General features: G+C 42.8%; 2 protein-coding genes across 9 annotated transcripts in view; one reads left to right on the top strand and one right to left on the bottom strand.

The window, feature by feature from the left end:
• The window catches only part of Pfkfb2 (6-phosphofructo-2-kinase/fructose-2,6-biphosphatase 2), a 28,035-nt gene extending 20,830 nt beyond the window's left edge, over positions 1 to 7,205 (bottom strand). For 4 of the 8 annotated variants that reach the window (XM_070041623.1, XM_070041621.1, XM_070041615.1 and 1 more), the window contains exons 1-3: positions 5,993 to 6,094; positions 5,160 to 5,206; positions 4,962 to 5,051 (exon numbers count right to left, since the gene is read on the bottom strand). In XM_070041623.1, coding sequence (XP_069897724.1) covers positions 4,962 to 5,031 — 70 coding nt within the window. In that variant the 5' untranslated portion in view covers positions 5,032 to 5,051; positions 5,160 to 5,206; positions 5,993 to 6,094. Of the gene's footprint in view, positions 1 to 4,961; positions 5,052 to 5,159; positions 5,207 to 5,992; positions 6,095 to 6,154; positions 6,177 to 7,123; positions 7,147 to 7,185 lie in introns of those variants that run through there. The other 4 variants (XM_070041619.1, XM_070041618.1, XM_070041617.1 and 1 more) reach the window with 4 other exon arrangements.
• A 588-nt stretch (positions 7,206 to 7,793) lies between these two features.
• On the top strand, positions 7,794 to 9,856 carry Yod1 (YOD1 deubiquitinase). The gene is made up of 2 exons (XM_070041624.1): positions 7,794 to 8,139; positions 8,975 to 9,856. The coding sequence occupies exons 1-2, from the start codon at positions 7,794 to 7,796 to the stop codon at positions 9,676 to 9,678; spliced, it is 1,050 nt and encodes a 349-aa protein (XP_069897725.1). The 3' UTR covers positions 9,679 to 9,856.
• Positions 9,857 to 18,642: the final 8,786 nt, after the last annotated feature.

The raw sequence follows: 18,642 nt of genomic DNA on the forward strand, positions 1-18,642 counted from the left end.
AACAAGGACTCCAGCACCCTGCCCTCCGGCATCTCACCTCCAGTCTCTGCCCAGAACACACCCACACCAGGTCTTCCCCTTTTCCCGAGTAAAAACCTAAAACAACACTCCCTATCTCACACTGCCACTCAGGTGAAGCTAGGAACACTCTGTCCTGTCTGTCAAAAAACAAAACCACCTCTAACACATTATGAATAGATAATTCTTCAAGCTCATTAATGCCACCATTGCTTGGCATCCCCTTCTATCTTATTTAACCTGTGTTCTCAATCTTTATTTTTTTCTCATAAGAATGCTCAGATGAAATGAAGGATTGACAACATTTAAATGGGAAAAATATATCAAGCCCAGAGAAGTTTAAGAGCTCTGCTCCCAGGTCTACAACAGAAAGTCAAGGTCAGGGCAGACTCCTGGTCTCATGACTGTCCATTCGGCTCCAGCTGCTAGCTCTTGGCCTTGGGCTAGCACTCAACAAAATGATCCTCAAGGCAAATATCATTATGTTCCCTGGGTTGATTTGGAAGCATAGTCTAAGAGAGCAATAGTTCTCAGCCTTTCCTTGGCCAAGATGTATTCTACTGTTCACTCTAAATAAATACAGTATTTTGAAATATACAGTGTATAAAGCACAGTAAAATTTTTGCTCTTTGGAATAAAAACTGTTGCCCCTTGCTGTTTAACTGATAGGCATGGAATAAATCAAGCTCTAAGAAAGCTGTTGATTTAGTTAACTAAATTTCAACAAATATTGTGAGTGTGTGTGCACGTGTGTGTTTGCGTATGGGTATACTGGGGCTTGAATTCAGGGCCTAGCATTCTTGATTAGCTTTTTTATTCAAGGTTGGCACACTACCACTTGAGCCACAGATCCATATCTGGCCTTTTACTAGTTAGAAGTAAAACTCTCACAGATTTGTTTGCCCAGGCTGGCTTTGAACCACAATCCTCAGGATCTCAGCCTCCTGGGTATCTAGAATTACAAGCATAAGCCACTGGTACCTGGCTGGCATCTGAATTTTCATGAACATGTACTGCTTTTGAGTTTAGGGAAAGATACATGTAGAAACTTGCCTGTTCCAGATCCACTCATAATATTTTTTAAAAATTAAGGAGTTTTTTTTGGGGGGGGTCCAGTTGTGGGGCCTGAACTCTGGGCCTGGGCGCTGTCCCTCAGCTCTTCAGCTCAAGGCTAGCGCTCTACCACTTGAACCACAGCGCCACTTCCGGCTTTTTTCTTTTTGTTTATGTGGTGCTGAGGAATCGAACCCAGGGCCTCAGGCATGCAAGGCAAGCGCTCTACCACTGAGCCACCTTCCCAGCCCAAGGAGTTTTTTTTTTTAAGGAAAAAAGCATAGAAATGTCCCCTACCCCTAATTTCTGCTTCCAGAGAAGCAAGTGTGAAGCAAGTCATCTGAGCACTCCGCACTCGTCTGGACCCTCATCCCTGGAGCAGCTGACAACCCAATAATGTCCCTTTGGAGATTTGTTTTTGACTCCCTAGAGCTATTCTTCAGCCCTTATGTCCTAAGACTCAGTCACTTCCCAGACTCAAAGTTAGCCAACATAGGTATAGTTAGCAGCTATGAATAAAATAACTGCTGATGTGAATAGTGATCACCTGTCACAAGGTACATGCAGAATGCAGTGACTGGATCTCCTAACATGGAAAACATATTCATAACGTAGAATGCTTTGCAAAAAGAACATGGTGGCAGAACATACTACCACCTACTTTTAGTAATAGGAGGCACCAGAAAGAATCAACTAAGGTGTGTCTCTGCAAAGCAGAGGAAAAAAGGAAATAAGCTAATGTACTGTTGTAACTGTACGATCTCTGCCTAGGGCCATTCCAGTGCCACAGACCAACTCATAAGGTACATGAATAACTCTGTCACCAGACAACCCAGAGTTCTCCAGTTTGGTAGAAAAAGCATTTTGGAGCGAATGGTACAGAGTGGAAAGGAAAAACTTTAGAGAGGCCAGAGCAGGACTGAGAGTCTAGAAAACATGACTTGAAGAGACTTCCACTTCCTTAACCAAACACTCTCAAAGTAGAAGGAGCATAGAAGAGTTAGGAAGGCAAGTAGAGGAGGAGAAAAACACAGAGTGAGAAAGTTCAATACTGGGTATCACAGTCAAAAACACCCACAATGAACAGCTCTGCTCCATACCTGCCCCCATCCTCAGCACTGCTTTCTGCTCTTTGGGATCACACACAGCTACAGTAACCTGAGCATGACCCCTTTAACAGAGGTATCCTGGATCACTAAATCTGGGTTATAATATTGTCAAGCAAGAGAAAACTTCTTGACTGAAACAAAAATAATTCTTCACGAGGTTCTTTTTTGGGGGGTGGGGCGGGGGCGGGGTCAGTCGTGGAGCTTGAACTCTGGGCCTGGGTGCTGTCCCTCAGCTCTTCAGCTCAAGGCTAGCGCTCTACCACTTGAGCAACAGCGCACACTTTTCTGTTTATGTGGCGATGAGGAATCGAACCCAGGGCCTCAGACATGCCAGGCAAGCATTCTACCACTGAGCCACCCTCCCAGCCCCACAAGGCTCTTTTCAAGGGTGAGATCCTAGCCAGGCATGGTGGCTCACCCCTGTGTCCCAGCTATTTTACAGTGGCCGTAGGAGGATTGTGATTCAAGGCTAGGAAAAAAGCTTGAGACTTTGTCTGAAAAGTAAAGCAAAAAGGGATATTAATGTGGCTGGACTGGTAGAGGCTCTGAATTCAAGCCCTGGTTTAGCCAATAATAATAATTAATAATTATAATAATAAAAATAATAAAAAGATGGTGAGCTCCCATTAGTATTGGAGTGCAATGCAATCTGTATACAACATTTCAAGATTAAATATAAGAGGCAGGTAGTGATCTGTAGGAGATTATACATGTAAGCGATATATAACACTTGTCTAAGTGCTTTCTTATAGTTACTCATTTAACACATAACTCTTGGAGAAGCTTCTTTACAAAAGAAGTAAACTGAGCCAGGCCTGGTGGTGGTACATGCCTGTAATCCCAGCGCTTAGGAAGTTGAGGCTGGAGGAACAAGGGTTTGAAACTCAGGAAAAACACATAATGAGTGCCTTGTTTTTTAAAAAATGAGTCAGAGGAGGAAGGTGAGAAGGGAACAGGACTACAAGGAGGACAAGGAGAAGAGATTAGAACTCATTCTTTTAAGTAGTAAACTGTAGCCTGGAGAAGATAAGCAACTTGTTCAAGGGCACTCAGTGACGAGGAAATAACAAAACCAGGGATCAAGTCCAGATAGTCTGATTCTAGAGACCACATTTAACCATGATGTGATCTCCACCCCCCCACCCCACCCCCCACCCCCGATCTTATCACTATACCTGGATTCTTGCCTTCATAGGAAAAGTAATAGTAATCATAGAGCTGTGACAACCTCAGCATCCTGCCCAAACCTGCTGCTTCAGTCCCGCAAGCCTGATATGTGCCAGGTGATATATATATATCATATATATCCACCAAAGTGAGAACTGACTGGTAGTTCCAGAGGAAAGGTGCAATGTGGTAACACAGCCAAAAGTTAGCATTCTTTGTGGAACAGCATTGCAGACACCGAGGAAGCGCTGCAGACTATCATGAGGCTTAGCAGGTCAAGTGCACGATTAGGGGCAGGGCTCCAGTGATAGAGGGCCTGCCCAACAAGTGCAAGGCCATAAGCTCAAACCCAAATACCACCAGAGAGAGAGAGAGAAGGAATGAAAAAACTGCAGAGGCAAAGGAACAGGAAATGATGCTACACACACACACACACACACACACACACACACACACACACACACACACACACACACACACACACACACACACACACACACACACACACACACACACACACACACACACACACACACACACACACACACACACACGCTACAACCCCTTGTGCTGCCCTTTTCTAAAAGCCTGGAATGAATATGCTCCTGTGAGCCAAGCATTTAGCACATGCCTGTAATCCCAGCACTGGGGTGACTGAAGCAGCAGGATCAGGTCAACTTGGGCTACATATAGGACCCTGTCTCAAAAAAGAAATGAAAGAAGAAAATGAAAGAAGAAAGGGGGTGGGGAGAGGAGGAAAGGAAGGAATGAGGGATTGAGAGACACATCAGGGAGAGAGGGAGAAAGGGGAGAAATATTCCTGTTAAATGGTCTGCAAAGTGCAAAGGCTAAACCTGTAAGAAAGTAAGGTAACCCAAAGCTCCTGGCTTATGCTTGTAATTGTAGCTATTCAGGAGGCTGAGATTTGAGATTTGGCTATTCAAAACCAACCCAGGCAGAAAAGTCTGTGAGATTCTTATCTCCAATTAACCACCAAAGAGCCAGAAGTAGATCTGTGGCTCAAGTGACAGAGCACTAACCTTGAGAGAGAGAAGAAAAAACTCAGCACAGCACCCAAGCCCTGAGTTCAAGTCCCAGTACTGGCACACACATAGGCACACAAAAGTGCCCAAGACATTGTGAGAAGTCACATGAGAACTCAGTTCCCTGAGGCTGAAAACGGGATGAGACAGCACAGGCTCCTACCTGCACTTTCTGTCGTGAGCAGCAACTCCCCAGAACTTAGGCCAACAGGTAAAGAAAAACTAAAACAGTAACAGCCCAAAGCAAGTCCTGTACTGTCACTCAACCTACTGTGTGGACAAAAAAAAAAAGTGCTTCCTCTGATTTCTGACATCAAGCAAGTATGCAGATTACCCCCCCCCCCAAAAGGCCATAAAACATTGCTGGGCCAGGCAAGAACTTTAGCTCCAGAGATAAGCATTTCACTAACTCTACCAGTTCCAGTTCCAACGTTCCCACAAGAAGTTGCCCCCAGGAGACTTTGTTTTAAATTTCCCATACTCCTACCCAGCAACATAGTCTACAATTACAATGTCCCAAGATAAAATCCCAAGAGATAGTAAGCAGCCCCTCCTCTTTCCCAGAACTCACAACATGTCTTCTCCGATCGAAGATTTGGGGGTTTCAGTTTACTGCTGTTGTTGCTTGGTTGTGAGGACATGGTGGCTTTTCAGTAGGTACCTAGGAGGGAGAAAAGGAATTCAAAGAAGGAGGGAAGATGTCCCTCAAAATACTCAGGACAGAGGATCAGTGTCAGGTCCAGCCCTTTTTGTCCCAGTTCCTAGATACCTATTCTTGAATAAGTCATGAGCCTCCTGGGTCTTCAGTTTCTTCACCTATAAAGAAAACTGCGGTTAAATTTTGTATTTATTTTCTGATGTAGGAGTTTATATTCACATACCTTTACCTCCCGCACTTCTCCCAATAATCACTTAATAAGTTAAGTTTTGCTATCATTATCTCTTCCCATTTTATGGATATTAAAAAAAATGAGATTAAACGAGTTAAGTGGTTGGGTCCAAATCTCTTGCTGAGCTCAGATTCTAGTTCTCAGAATCCTGGGGAAAGTCAGGTGCCGGTGGCAGGAGGGCCCTGGCGGCTTATGTCTGTGATCTCCAACTACTCAGGAAGCTGAGATCCGAAGGATCGGAAGTTCAAAGCCAGCCCCAGCAAAACAGTCCAAGAGACTATCTCCAAAATAACCAGCAAAGAGTAGGGCGAGCTGCAAACGGGCTCGGAGGAGGGGGTGGTTAAGAAGTGTGTGGGGGGGGAGGGGGAATGGAAATATATCGAATACTTCTTCAAGGTTATCTGCAAAATAAGGCGAAAGACCTGATGTCAAGTGGGGTTCGAGAGCCCCCGGGCTCACAGCCCAAACCCAGAGAGCAAAGGGCTCGCGAAGGCGCCAGGTCCCACTGCCCTCAAGACGCGCGCTGGTCCCCCACTGGCGCGCAGACCCTTCCTCCCCAGCACCAGCTGCCGGTCCCCGAGGTCCGCTACGCGGCAGCGCCCAGCGGCCGGCAGTGCCCCGCGCTCCAGGCTGTCAACGCCGGGCACCGGGGCCCCTCCATCCTCCCGCACCCGCCGCACTTCCAGACGCCACGCAGCAGCGGTTCGCCCACCTACGTTCTCCCCCCTCAGATCCCTCCGGGTAGTCGTCCCGGCCCTTCCCCTCCGATGCTGCAGACCCGAACTGACAGAGGGAGGCCGAGCTGGGCACTCCCGGGTCCTCGGCAAATCACGTGGTTCCCGCAGGCACCGCCCACTCGAGCGTCAGCCCTCACCTGGAGACAATCCTCGACCAATGGGGCACCTGCGCTGCGCAGGGGGCGGGGCCAGGCGGAACCGCGGACCCTGCCCGCGGCGGGAAGGGGGAACCTGGTCAAGGAGAGACCGCCCTCTTCCTAGTTCCTAGCGACATAGAGGTTGGCTGCATCGTTGCTTAGTAACTACTAGAGCTAGGGGGCGGGGTTAATAAAAGCCTCACTTTTTTTGTTCTTCTAATTCTCGCGAGAGCCAGAATAATAATAGCTATCTTGAGGGAGCCACGCGTGGTGGGAACCTTGCAAAGATTAACACCTTCCTTCCTGAAGCCCAGCTAGACCTGAACCTCGTTACTTCCGTACACGGGAACGTCAGCTTCCAAAGCCACCACTTGATTACACCTTAGGGTGTTTGAATATCCTCTAACCAAGTTCACTAAGCATCTCCATACTCTGAGGAGACCTTATCGATTTCCTTTTCCTCCTCCTACTCCCCATCAAGCTATAGCATAGATGTTTTGAAGACACAAAAGCCGTTAAGGGTGAAGATGGCTCAAGGATCTCATATAATTGATCCATGGGTAGAGGCTTTGGGTAGGTACCATACATTCCAAGTGAACTACACTTTTCCTAATTGCTCCAGTGCCCCCCTTTGATGCTTTGATTCTATTAATACGCCCATCCAATGCAAGGTGGGATTTGTTGCTCTGGATCCAGGATGGACAGCAAACAGAGCATACATTTCTTGGAATATAGGAAACTTCAGAGGTGCCTGCATTCCTTGTGAACGACAGAGTTCAAAACACTCGATCATCTCCTCTCCGCGTGTTCTAGGTGCCCTGAAAACCCAGTCTTTATCCATTTAGTACTTATGAAACTTATTTGCGTGGCAGAGTCTCAAGTTCAGGACATACAGGTTTAAAATGACCATCTAACCCGGCATTATCCCGCGGCCGTGCAATTCCAGGCCTATGTGTCTTTACACCCCACCTCTCTTGACTATGAGGAAGGTAGGAATGGAGTTTCGAAACCGGTAAAGTGAGGCACTGAACTGCAATCCCAAGGGCACACTCTGGTCCTCTACATCCCTCCTGTAGATGGCCACCACCTGCTGGAGGCCACGACCCCGGGGGGCCAGGTGCTGACTTCACACTGTGCTTTCTGATGTGGCAAATGGGCAGATCACCGTCCCGTGGAGATGGCGGGGAGCTGGCCTTCCGGTCCGCCAACCCTCTGAGTCAGTGTTTGGTGTGACCACGAGTGTAGCCATGCGTCTCTGTTTTTGACAGGTCTGTTTGATTCACTAGCTATTCTTGGCATTTGTTTGCGTTCTCAGGGATGGTGGCGTTTCTCGGGGTGGAGGTGGGAAGGCCGGATGGAATCACTGCTGACCCGAGGCCAAGGTCACATTCCGTCCTCCTTGATTCCGGAGCTCCTTCCCCGCCCTCTGTCCTTGGGCATATATGCTGCCGACGCGCAGGGCACCGCACTCGGAGTGTGGGGAGCAAGAACGGCAACGCTGTCTTCACAAGAGCCCACGAGCCCTCGTCCCGGGGCTCTGGAGGGTGGCGGGGGGAAACCCAGCTGTCACTTTAAGATAGACCCGGCTCCCTGCAGTGCTGAAGCGTCGCGAGAGTTGCATCAGCGACGACTTCTCGCGATGTTTGGCGGGGCCAAGGGTGGCCATTTTGAAGCCCACCCCGCGGCTGGTTGCCCTGGCTGCGTCTCCCACCACCCTGCGGCCGGGGCCAAAGCTGGCTCCGCCGGTGTCTGGCCTGGGGGCGGCCGGACCGACGCGATGTGGCGGCTCCGCTGCAAGGCCAAGGACGGCACCCATGTCTTGCAGGGGCTGTCCAGCCGGACCCGGCTGCGGGAACTCCAGGGCCAAATCGCCGACATCACCGGCATCTCCCCCGGCGGTCAGCGCATCCTCGTCGGCTACCCGCCCGAGTGCCTGGACCTCAGCGACGGGGACACGGCACTGGGGGACCTGCCCATCCAGTCCGGTAGGAGGCGCGGCCGGGGAGGGAGGGGACCGGCTGGGGCGCCCCGGGCCCCGGGGACGGGACCGATCGAAGGACGGTGCGCCCTGGCAGAGGCTAGGGCAACTGTGTCCACCCGCTCTATGTCCCGACACCTGGATGAGGAGGAGAAGCCCAGAGCATCTGGAGGTTCTCTTTTTTTCCCCCCAACCTGCTTTTCAGAGCTCCTTCATCTTGGTTTCTCGGAGTTCACCAAAGCGCCAAGAACGCAGAACCGGATTCGCTCCCCGGAAAGTTCTTCCCTGTCCTGATGGGTCTGTAGGTCCGAAGGGCGCAGGATGCTTTTTTCTTACCCGATTTGTTCTTGCAAGTCCCTTGCACGTGCGCTTAGCTTGACAGATAACTATTCCTTAAAGTAGTAGTTCTCCAAAGCCCCTTCAGGTTCTAACCTACAGCAGTTCTTTCCCCCTAGTATTGAAACTTGAATGTCAGTGTCGGTAAGAAAAAGGTTTCCATGATGTGTTAAAGGACCCTTTCCACACTAGCGTGAATGTTAAGTTTCAGAAGGAGAACCCCCTAGTGGCCTGGTCTGTGGTAAACAACCTGGAAGGAAGATGTGTGTTTTTAAAGGCAGAATTCAAAGATGCATTTTCCCCAAACCTCTTGACTAAACTAGGATGTAACTTGGGGTGGGTTCCCCCCCCCTCCATTTTTTTTTTATTTTCATCTTTCTGAATATCCTGTAACTAAAAAAGTGTGTGTCCTTGACAGACTTGGCTACTGAACACCCAGTTTTGGGTGTGATTTCTTTGCAGTTCTGGATTTGTTGTTTTTGTGTTTTGTGTTTTTTTTTAAACAGGCGACATGCTGATCGTTGAAGAAGACCACACCAGACCCAAAACTTCACCTGCATTGTCAAAATATGGTGCTCCAAGTTACGTCAGGGAAACTTTGCCTGTGCTTAGTAGAACCACAGTCCCAGCAGACAACTCTTGCCTCTTTACCAGTGTGTATTATGTCGTTGAAGGAGGAGTCTTGAATCCAGCGTGTGCCCCTGAGATGAGACGCCTTATAGCACAAATTGTAGCAAGTGATCCAGACTTCTATAGTGAGGCAATACTGGGAAAAACCAATCAAGAGTACTGTGACTGGATCAGAAGGGATGATACTTGGGGAGGAGCAATTGAGATATCAATTTTGTCCAAGTTTTATCAATGTGAAATATGCGTAGTAGATACACAGACAGTAAGAATTGATCGGTTTGGGGAAGATGCAGGATATACCAAAAGGGTTTTGCTAATCTATGATGGCATCCACTATGACCCGCTTCAGCGTATCTTCCCTGATCCAGATACACCTCCTCTGACCATTTTCTCCTCTAATGATGATATCGTTCTTGTACAAGCACTGGAATTAGCAGATGAAGCTAGAAGAAAAAGACAATTTACTGATGTAAACCGCTTCACCCTGAGATGTATGGTGTGTGGGAAGGGATTAACTGGCCAAGCAGAAGCAAGGGACCATGCCAAGGAGACCGGCCACACCAACTTTGGAGAAGTATGATCTATGCATGATGAGGGCTGAAGCCTACTACCTCACAGATCCAGAAGGCTCTGGGTTTTCCAATAAGCTATTCATAATCCTAAAGAACAAAAGGACACAATGCTTGAACCATCCTTTTCACTAAGACCAGTAAGACACTGAAATTCCTTGTTAAGATTAAAATTCGTGTGCAAGTTTACAGATTGTGTCTACAGTGGTGATACGTGCCCTCTCTCTGCTAGGGTGACGGAACAGGTGGGCCTTTCCACCTAATGACACTAACCTGAAGATTGGATTTTAGTATTACAAACTAGCACCCAGCAGCTTTTACTTATAGAAGAAATCATCCTATTTGGGGTAATGTGGAAGGTCTCATGGAAGACCACTGGACATATACCACCACCACAGTTTCTCCATAGTAGATTCTTTTTTAATAACTGAATGAGTTAATAGTTTCTAAATTATGAATTGATCCATCAAATGAAGATACTCAGAACTGTCAAAACTGGTTTTATACTGCAATTTGGTAAACTTTATAAGTGTGTGCTTAACCACTTAGAAGTTCATGAAAAACAATTTTTACAGGGAAGAGTCTATTCCTTAAGAATGTTATCTAAAGCAGGAATCTGTCGAGTCCTGCTTAAGATTTCTAGTGTATAAAAGTAGAATGTATAAGGGAAAAGGTGCCTGAGCAGCTTACTGAAGCTTTAAAGACTGTTGGCCTCACATTTTAATGCAATTCATGTATTGATCTTTGTCATATTGGATAAGATTTTAAAATTAAGCAGGGTATGCTTTTTAATTGAAGTTTTTTGCAGTTTGAGTGATCTACTTGCTTTTTTATATATATATACATTTATCTGAAGGATATATTTTCCTCTTTTTTTTTAAAGAGCTCTCCCTCAAACAAAGAAAATAGGTCTTCATTGAACATGATAATGTTAGGTTTCTGTTTCTTTTTTTTTGTAAGACTTCTGCATATCTAAGCAATGTTTCTCTGCTAGCTGCATCTCTTGCCAGTACTCTTGAAAATGCCATATGTCTGCAAGTTAGCATTTGCTTATCTGCCATCTTTGACTTTCACACAGTTTTAAAGTAATTGGTGTCATATTCTTGAATTTATTGTACTTCCAAGATATGAAAGTTTCACAATCTTTGCCTTATATCAGCTTTCTCAGAATACTTCTTCTGTCTTTTGCTTGTTGGACTAATAATCTTCAAGGCACACACCCTCTAAAATTTAGCTTCACTACAAGATCTTCCAGATAACATGTTCTACCTCTTTTTCTTAATGCTTTTGAAGATCAGGGATGCTCAATTATAACTCATTATGTATTATGTCATACAACATGAAGAGGCTTGGTGTTGTGAGGTTTTGTTATCTTACTCTCATTTTAACTATCTCACTTTTAAAAAGCAGCACTTATATCCCTTTCCTCATAGCTTTTTTGGCAAATGTTTTGAAATTGAGATGTACCCTCCAGCATTTTCCCTTTGTGAAATGAAAATAAAGTGAACAGCCGGGCACCGGTGACTCACGCCTATAATCCTAGCTACTCAGGAGGCTGAGATCTGAAGATTGCAGTTCAAAGCCAGCCCGGGCAGGAAAGTCCGTGAGACTCTTATCTCCAATAAACCACTAGAAAACTGGAAGTGGCGCTGTGGCTCAAGCGGTAGAGCGCTTGCCTTGAGCTGAAGAGCACAGGGACAGCGCCCAAGCCCAGAGTTCAAGCCCCACGACTGATCAAAAAAAAAAAAAAAAAGTGAACAATTTAGGGAAAATGTTCCTTTAAGGAAAATTTCACAAAGTATACTTCCAATAATCAGATGACATTTCTTGAGTATACCTTTTGTGTTCATAGCTGTTTTAGACTTTATAAATTATTTTGGCCAGTATCAGTTGAAAGTGTTTAAACTTTCTTTTACTGAGCCTTGAGAGTAGCACTTGTGAGCTTAGGGTACTTAGTGTTTGGCTATCATAATATGTATGAAAAAATGCATATGATATACAAATATCTTCGTTCTGTCATTTGATCTAGGTGGTTCTTGTATTTTGTTTTCCCCAGAAAATAATAACTTTAAAATCACAAATTAAGAGGGTACCACAAGGTAACATCCATCAAATTGAGCTTTATGCAATATTGAATAAAGCTTGTCTATCTCTTCAGGAGCCAAACTTGACATTTGCTTAGATCTAGATCTTTATTCATTAATTTATAATGTGCCAGACATGTTTTGATGTTTCTCAACACCATTTCTGTCACTTTAAAACTGAGTATATATTAACTGCAGTGGGTTCATTTAACAAATGGAAAGAAATAAAATGCTGATATTTTGATAATTCATACCATTTTAAAATTGGATTTAGTCAAGAACTTGACATATTTCTCAAGAATTTTTTTCAGAGGATATTTGATCGTTTATGTAGGCTATCCATTCACCAGGTATATACTCGGTCAAACTGCTTCTTGGTCAGAGAGTTATTTTAAAACAGCTTTTTTAAATCAGTCATTTGTTGAGATTTAGCACTGGGACCTTAAAGCAGTATTGTGATCACAGAACATTCTTGCTGAAATATTTTCTGCATTTAATTTGTTAAAGATCGAACGCCTGAACTGCTTCTTCAAAACTCAGACCTGTAAGCTTCATGGAATTTAAAGGATCCTTTTGTTCTTGTTAGGCTTATTATGCTCTTGAAATGAATTATTAATATGAATTCTCATCTAGGGAATTTTGAAAAAAATAGGGATTTAGTACTTGCAGCAGGATTAAATTTTTTTTTATCTTGTTTGCACTAGGGCCCAATGAAACTTCTTCCTATTTATTCAATTTTTGCCTATCGTATAGTATTTTTTTAAATTAAAATGAGGACAGTTTACATTAGGTGCAAAATAGGAATAAGCTTACCTTATTTCCACCCTGTCCCCCCTCCTTGCCCTGCTCTTTTTTGGGTTATGTATTAGACATTCTGTTAAAAATGCTTTCTTAGGTAGAGGGACCTCGGAAGTTTTTTAAAAAATTAACGTCCAGGAGAAATGTGACATAATAACAACCTTAAAACCCCCATGATATTGCATCTTTTTTGCTAGTGGTTCCTCATTGACTTCTTGTCTCCCATCAATGAGATATGGGCATTTTCAAGTGATACCCTTAAAGCATGGCCGTTGCTCAACCTGACCCTGTTATTTACTGTTACTGCATTTGAGTAGTCTATGAAGTTTAGGTCCCAGAAAAATCAGGATCAGGACTTGATAGTACTTACCTAAATATGTCCCTAAGTGCCCATGCCTAACTTGCTAATTTAACTTCTTCCTTCTGTCCTATGTAGGGATTAAAGCATAAACATTTGCAAGTTGCCCTAGCGAAACATAGTTTTGGGGCTTTGAGGAAATTACAGTGTGTAAGATTAAGCAACTTTTAAAAAATCAGGTGGCCTTTTAAACTTAAAATATATTAAGATTTTCTTTTATGTGTTGACACTATTATTTGCAGCACTTTAAAAAAGACGTGGAATAAAAGTTTACATAGCCCTCTAAGGATCTTGTTGAGGACATTAAGATACAATTCTTGAGCTGCTAGACATCAGCTTTCAGCAGTGTTCAGTGTATGTAGTGGCACAACATGTGGGTATATAATAATTTCGGTAACATTAGGAGCATGGTCTATGAAAAAAATGTTATTTCTTATAATGTGATTGCTTTTCCATATTTGTTTTACAGGCAATATTCATATTTGTCCTTGTAGCCCTCCAGTTGTTCCTAAGTTCATTGTAAGGAAGTAGAGTTTTGAGTCAGAGGCCTTAAACGTGTCATATACAAGCACCATCATTTTTTAAGTCTGAAGTGAAACACCCAATATGAATAAGCTAGTAATAAGCTAGTTTGCTTTGTTTCACAGTGCTGGGGATTGAACACATGGCCTCATGCTTGCCAGGCAAGAACTCTACCACTTGAGTTGCATCCCCAGCTAAATAAGCTAGTTTTTAATGAGCACTATATTTCAGCACATCTCATCCAACATGAATGAAGACTTCCTTGATCATGGGAAAATTCTTTGATTTTTTTCCTCTCCAGAAACTAGCCTAATGTTTACAGTGCTTTGAATATTTTGGGGGGGGGATAAGTATTAGATTGATACTGAGTGATGGATATTGACTGAGGTCTTAAAGAAGGATGATAACCCTCCCGTAATATTTCATATTGAAAGGAGGAAGGGATACGAGATTAAAGTACCTCTAAAGAAGGAAGAGATTGTGAAATGGATGTATTTCAATAATAAAATATGCTTTTCAAATAGACAATATTCCAAGCAATTGCCTTTGCTGCCCCAACCCTTTTCCTCTATTTCTTGGTATAAAATGTAGCAGGGCCTAGGTGGAAAAGGTTGGTATCAAAGTGTCAGACCAGGAATATAAACATTTTTCTATGACCTTTTATACTTATGTTTTTAAAAATTCTAACCTATAGTTTAGTTAATGTGTGTAAACAGAGGTTAACCTTTGGAAGGTATAGGGTTGTTTATTTTTGTTTTGTTTTGTTTTCTTACAAAGATTACCTGAGTCTGCCTTTATAATGGTATAGAATATGTAGTTAATTATAACCTGTAAGTTACTTAAAGGACCAGAGGACTTGTCAGTTTTCTAATTCACATGGTGCCATCTAGGACTCATGCTGTTTACAGGAACTATTATAGCAAGGTAATGCTTTTCCTTCAAAACTTTGAACTCAGCTTAAAATGCAGAACAAGTAAATGTAGCTTGTCAAAAAGATAGAGAATAACAATAGACTTCTAGTTCTTGTATTGATGCAGTAGACATAGCAGAGAAACCATCAGTAGAGACTGTCAGCTTTAGAACATGACTTGAAAAGGTAATAGGGATGGATGGGCAAAGTAGAACAAAGCTGTTTTTCTTGGCATTAGAAAATTCTTTCGTAAAGAAGACAAGTGTTTCTCATTTTAAAAGTGTTCTTTTGTCTATTTGCCAGCATTTCTTTTTAAAGTTAATGCATTGCTGCTACCTGGAGATATCTAATTTCATTTTGTACAAATCATGTGATTTTTTTTGCCATTGTTACAATGCATTTTATTTATGAGGTGTGTGACTTAAAAATATCTAAATGCTGTATGAAGTGACTTGTTTTAAAGGAATAAATGAAATGAAAACATTGCTGTTTGAGCATATTTTGGGATCAGGGCAGAGGGCAAGTGAAAAACTACACTTAATTACATGTGACGAAATCAGACCACAGTTCTGACTTGTTATCCAGACCTGCCAAATTTCACAAAAGTCATTTAAGTGGACTCAATCAATGTAACAGGAGAAAGTGTTTGTACTTTTTTTCACACCAAAGAGCATTTGAAATATTTCTTTACCAACCAAACTTCCTTCTAAATCTCCTAAAGTTGTACTTTTTGTCCTTTGCTAACATATTGTCTAGGAGGGAATGTTGAATTGCTCCTGCTCATTTATAATAGACTAAGATCCGTGTTCACTTAGATGTTTAAAAATGGCAGTGATCCTATGGGAAAACAACTCCAAGGTCATTAGAATTGATCTGAGTTTAGGCTTTCTTACTCGGACTACTTTTCTTTCTCACTGGGAGATTAATAAATACAATATGTTTTCATAGAAATATTCAAATAGTAGAAATGATGGAACACATTACTGGGAAATTTAGATCTAGCAGCTCTTAATAGGTCTGCATATAAACATTTAGAATTATCACTTTAATAAATGATCTGGATATTCTACCAAAATTCTATAAATGTATGACTGTTTATTTGCTACAGCAATAGCCTTAACAGTAAGTCAGGTTGCACAACACAATCAATAATGGCAGTGGCTTTAAGAGAGACAGACTAATTAGACTATAGCCACTTTAGTGCCATAGTTACAATGTCTCATTGGCAGAAATGTCAACTTCAACCTCCTAGTCCATCTATCAGCACTTAGTTTTTATTATGTCAGATTAGTACCAATCTCCAGAGGAAAGAGGACAAAGGGTTGGAAAGAGATGAGGGATATCAAACAGGAGAGAACTGAGGATTGCATTGAGTCTAGATGGAAATGGGTATCTTGATGTACTTAGCAGGAGGAGAAAGGAATAAGACTGAAGAGAGGTCTGAGCATGGACATTACAGATTCAATTTGTGTGCATATGCATGTATACATGTGTACCTGTTGTAGGGCTTGAACTCAGGGCCAGCTGCTGTCTCAGCTTTTTTGCTCATGGTTAATGTACAACCACTTGAGCTACAGCTCCACTTCCAGCTTGTGTAGATAATTGGAGATAAAAATTTTATGGATTTTCTTGCCTGGCCTGGCTTCAAACCACTTTTCAGATCTCAGCCTCCTGAGTAGCTAGGCTTAAAGGCACGAGTTACTAGCACCTGGCAACAGGTTTAAATTTGAACCTGTTAAAATTTAGTGTTCCTTATAAAACTCTGATGCTAATAGATACTCTCAGACCTCAACGTGCATTAGGACAGAGGTAAGGGACAGCTGAGTCCTCCAGATTCCCATGGTAAATGATTCAGAAAAACACTGCTTTCAGAGCCCAATATGGGAACAAACGTGTACACTGGTTAAGCAATGCCAGGACCCCTTCATCCAGATCTACTTAATTATACCTCTCAGTTCCCATTTAGTTTAGGTTTAAGACTAATACTGCTTTGGTAATTAATGTAGTGATCTATTAGATATGGCCTAATCTGGTCTAACCTATGATTTACAGCCACATTAAAATTATCCTCATTAGAATCCCTCTGTTCTCTTTCCTTAGTCCTTAGTTGAATAACATCTTCCTGCCCCCTTCACCTAGTATTTTAGAGGTTCACTTAAGGCCCCAACATATGGTATCTCATGAACATGCAGGACACTAAGGATGTTTCCTACAGATGATGATAGTATATTTTCAAATGAACTTAATTTTTTTCTTTGGAGAGGAGAAAGAGACGCAATATACATGTGACTAATAATGAATAAGTATCATGAATGTTTTGAATGGAGGCCCACAACTATTTTTTGGAGTTCAGCATTGTAAAGAGCCCGAGTAAAAACAGCATGATTTTCTGTGGTTAATTTTTTTTAAAGCTGTGTGTGTGTGTGTGTGTGTGTGTGTGTGTGTGTGTGTGTGTGTGTGTGTGTGTGTGTGTGTGTGTGTGTGTGTGTGTGTGTGTGTGTGTGTGTGTGTGCAGCCTCTGATTATGAGGGAGGTGACTATACTCCAACAGCATGCAAAGAGATGGACATGGAGTGTGGAGAGGAATGAATCAGGTGAGCTGAGCTGTCATTAGGTTTCATACTCAAGTTATCAAATCAAACAAGAACTCACAAAGAACAGCAACACACTTCAAATGACCTATGTTTGCCAGTGAGCCCTTGCCCTTCAGGTATTTCTGACTTTGGAAGTCTTCCCTCCCACCTTCTCACTATTCTTGGAACCTTAGATGCTTCAGGCAAAAATAAAACAGCAAAACTAGGATCAATTCCAGGGAAAACAAGTCAGAGAATAGCAAACATCCAAGTGAGGAATAATGATTTCTTTCAACTTGGATGTTTGTGTGTTTTGTGGGAAAACTGAGTCTGGTAAAGTAACTTCAGTAATGTGGACATATTTCTTGAACTAGATGTTAGATACAATGGTGTTAGTCCAGTGTATCCTAAATATTTCATATTTTTTCAAAAAGAAATGTCTAGGGGAAAAGAGAAAAAAAAGTCAAATTCTTGTATCTACGGATCCCTCCAAATTATTTTAGTTTAGTTATAAAGTAAAAAACTACATAATCACAAACAAGCCATGGTAGACTGTGCCTACTATTTTCTTGGAGATTAGTACTCATTAAGGCAATTCATTTTTAAGCAAATGTCTAATATCATACACCTATGAAGCTGATCTACTTCAGTGACCTCATGGGTGTAACTCTGGTCGCATTGAACTCTTGATTCACAGATGCCCTTCCTGCTTTGTAAGTATTATGACATCACACATGTTTGAGTGACAAGTCAGGAAAGGAGGTCAGAGCCCTGTGGTGCTCAATCAGCTCTGCTAGCCATATGTTGCTGGGAAGGTACTAGGTTGTGCTAGGCTTCCTCAAATTTCCTTCCTGCTCATTAGTCCTGCCCTACCTTTTCTTCATCTTTATTCTAGGATCATTGTTCATTCTCTACTCAACCATGATTACAGAAAGAAAAGATGGAAGCTAAGAATCATCTTCTTATAAAAAAAATTAGTAAAATAGGAAAGGATGACTAATGATTAGAGTTGGACCTGCAGATTATTGGTGTCATTTGGTACCATGCAGCCATGGGGACAAACTACCTAAGTAAACAACCTCTGATCTTCCTAGCTATATGATTTTTGGCTAGCTGTTTAACCTCCCTGTGAAAGTTGGACAGGAATAGTGCCTAGCTTCAGAACTTGAAACAATGCAATGAAATTATATGTCAAAATGCTTTGCACAATACCTACCAACTAGCAAGAGCCTCCCTGGTAGTTATTAAATGAATTAAACTTAGGCCTCCTTCATGCCTTTGGAACTTCTAGAGAGTGAAATACCTGAAAAGCAGATTGTGAAGAAAAACTAGCTTCCAGGCAAAAAGCTTACCTGGCTAAAGTGGCCGCCATTACCTGAAGGAAGTTTCCTTGAAGTTTCCTGAAGCAGTGGCCTCTCCTGCCTTTCTTCTCCCCACAGAAAAGGAAGTGATAAACTGGTGGTTTGTTTTTATTTAATATTCATTATTACTTTCTTGAACAGCCAAAAGACCAGTGACCCAAATGAGCCAGAATTCAGACTCCTTCTAGGCTGTCTAGTGGTCACTTTTGCACCAGAACAGAGACCCTCTGGGAGGGAAGGGGGAAGGAGGAATGGTCTCATTTCCCTGAGAAATAAATGAGGCCAAGAGGGCTGATGGCAAGCGTTGAGGTGTGCATTTACCACCAACAATGTTCTTGGGTCTTCAGTGAAGTTGCAAGATTGGGAGCT

Source organism: Dipodomys merriami, unplaced genomic scaffold (assembly GCF_024711535.1).
Source record: "Dipodomys merriami isolate MVZ:Mamm:240054 unplaced genomic scaffold, mDipMer1.0.p SCAF_31, whole genome shotgun sequence".
Classification (NCBI taxonomy): Eukaryota; Metazoa; Chordata; class Mammalia; order Rodentia; family Heteromyidae; genus Dipodomys; species Dipodomys merriami.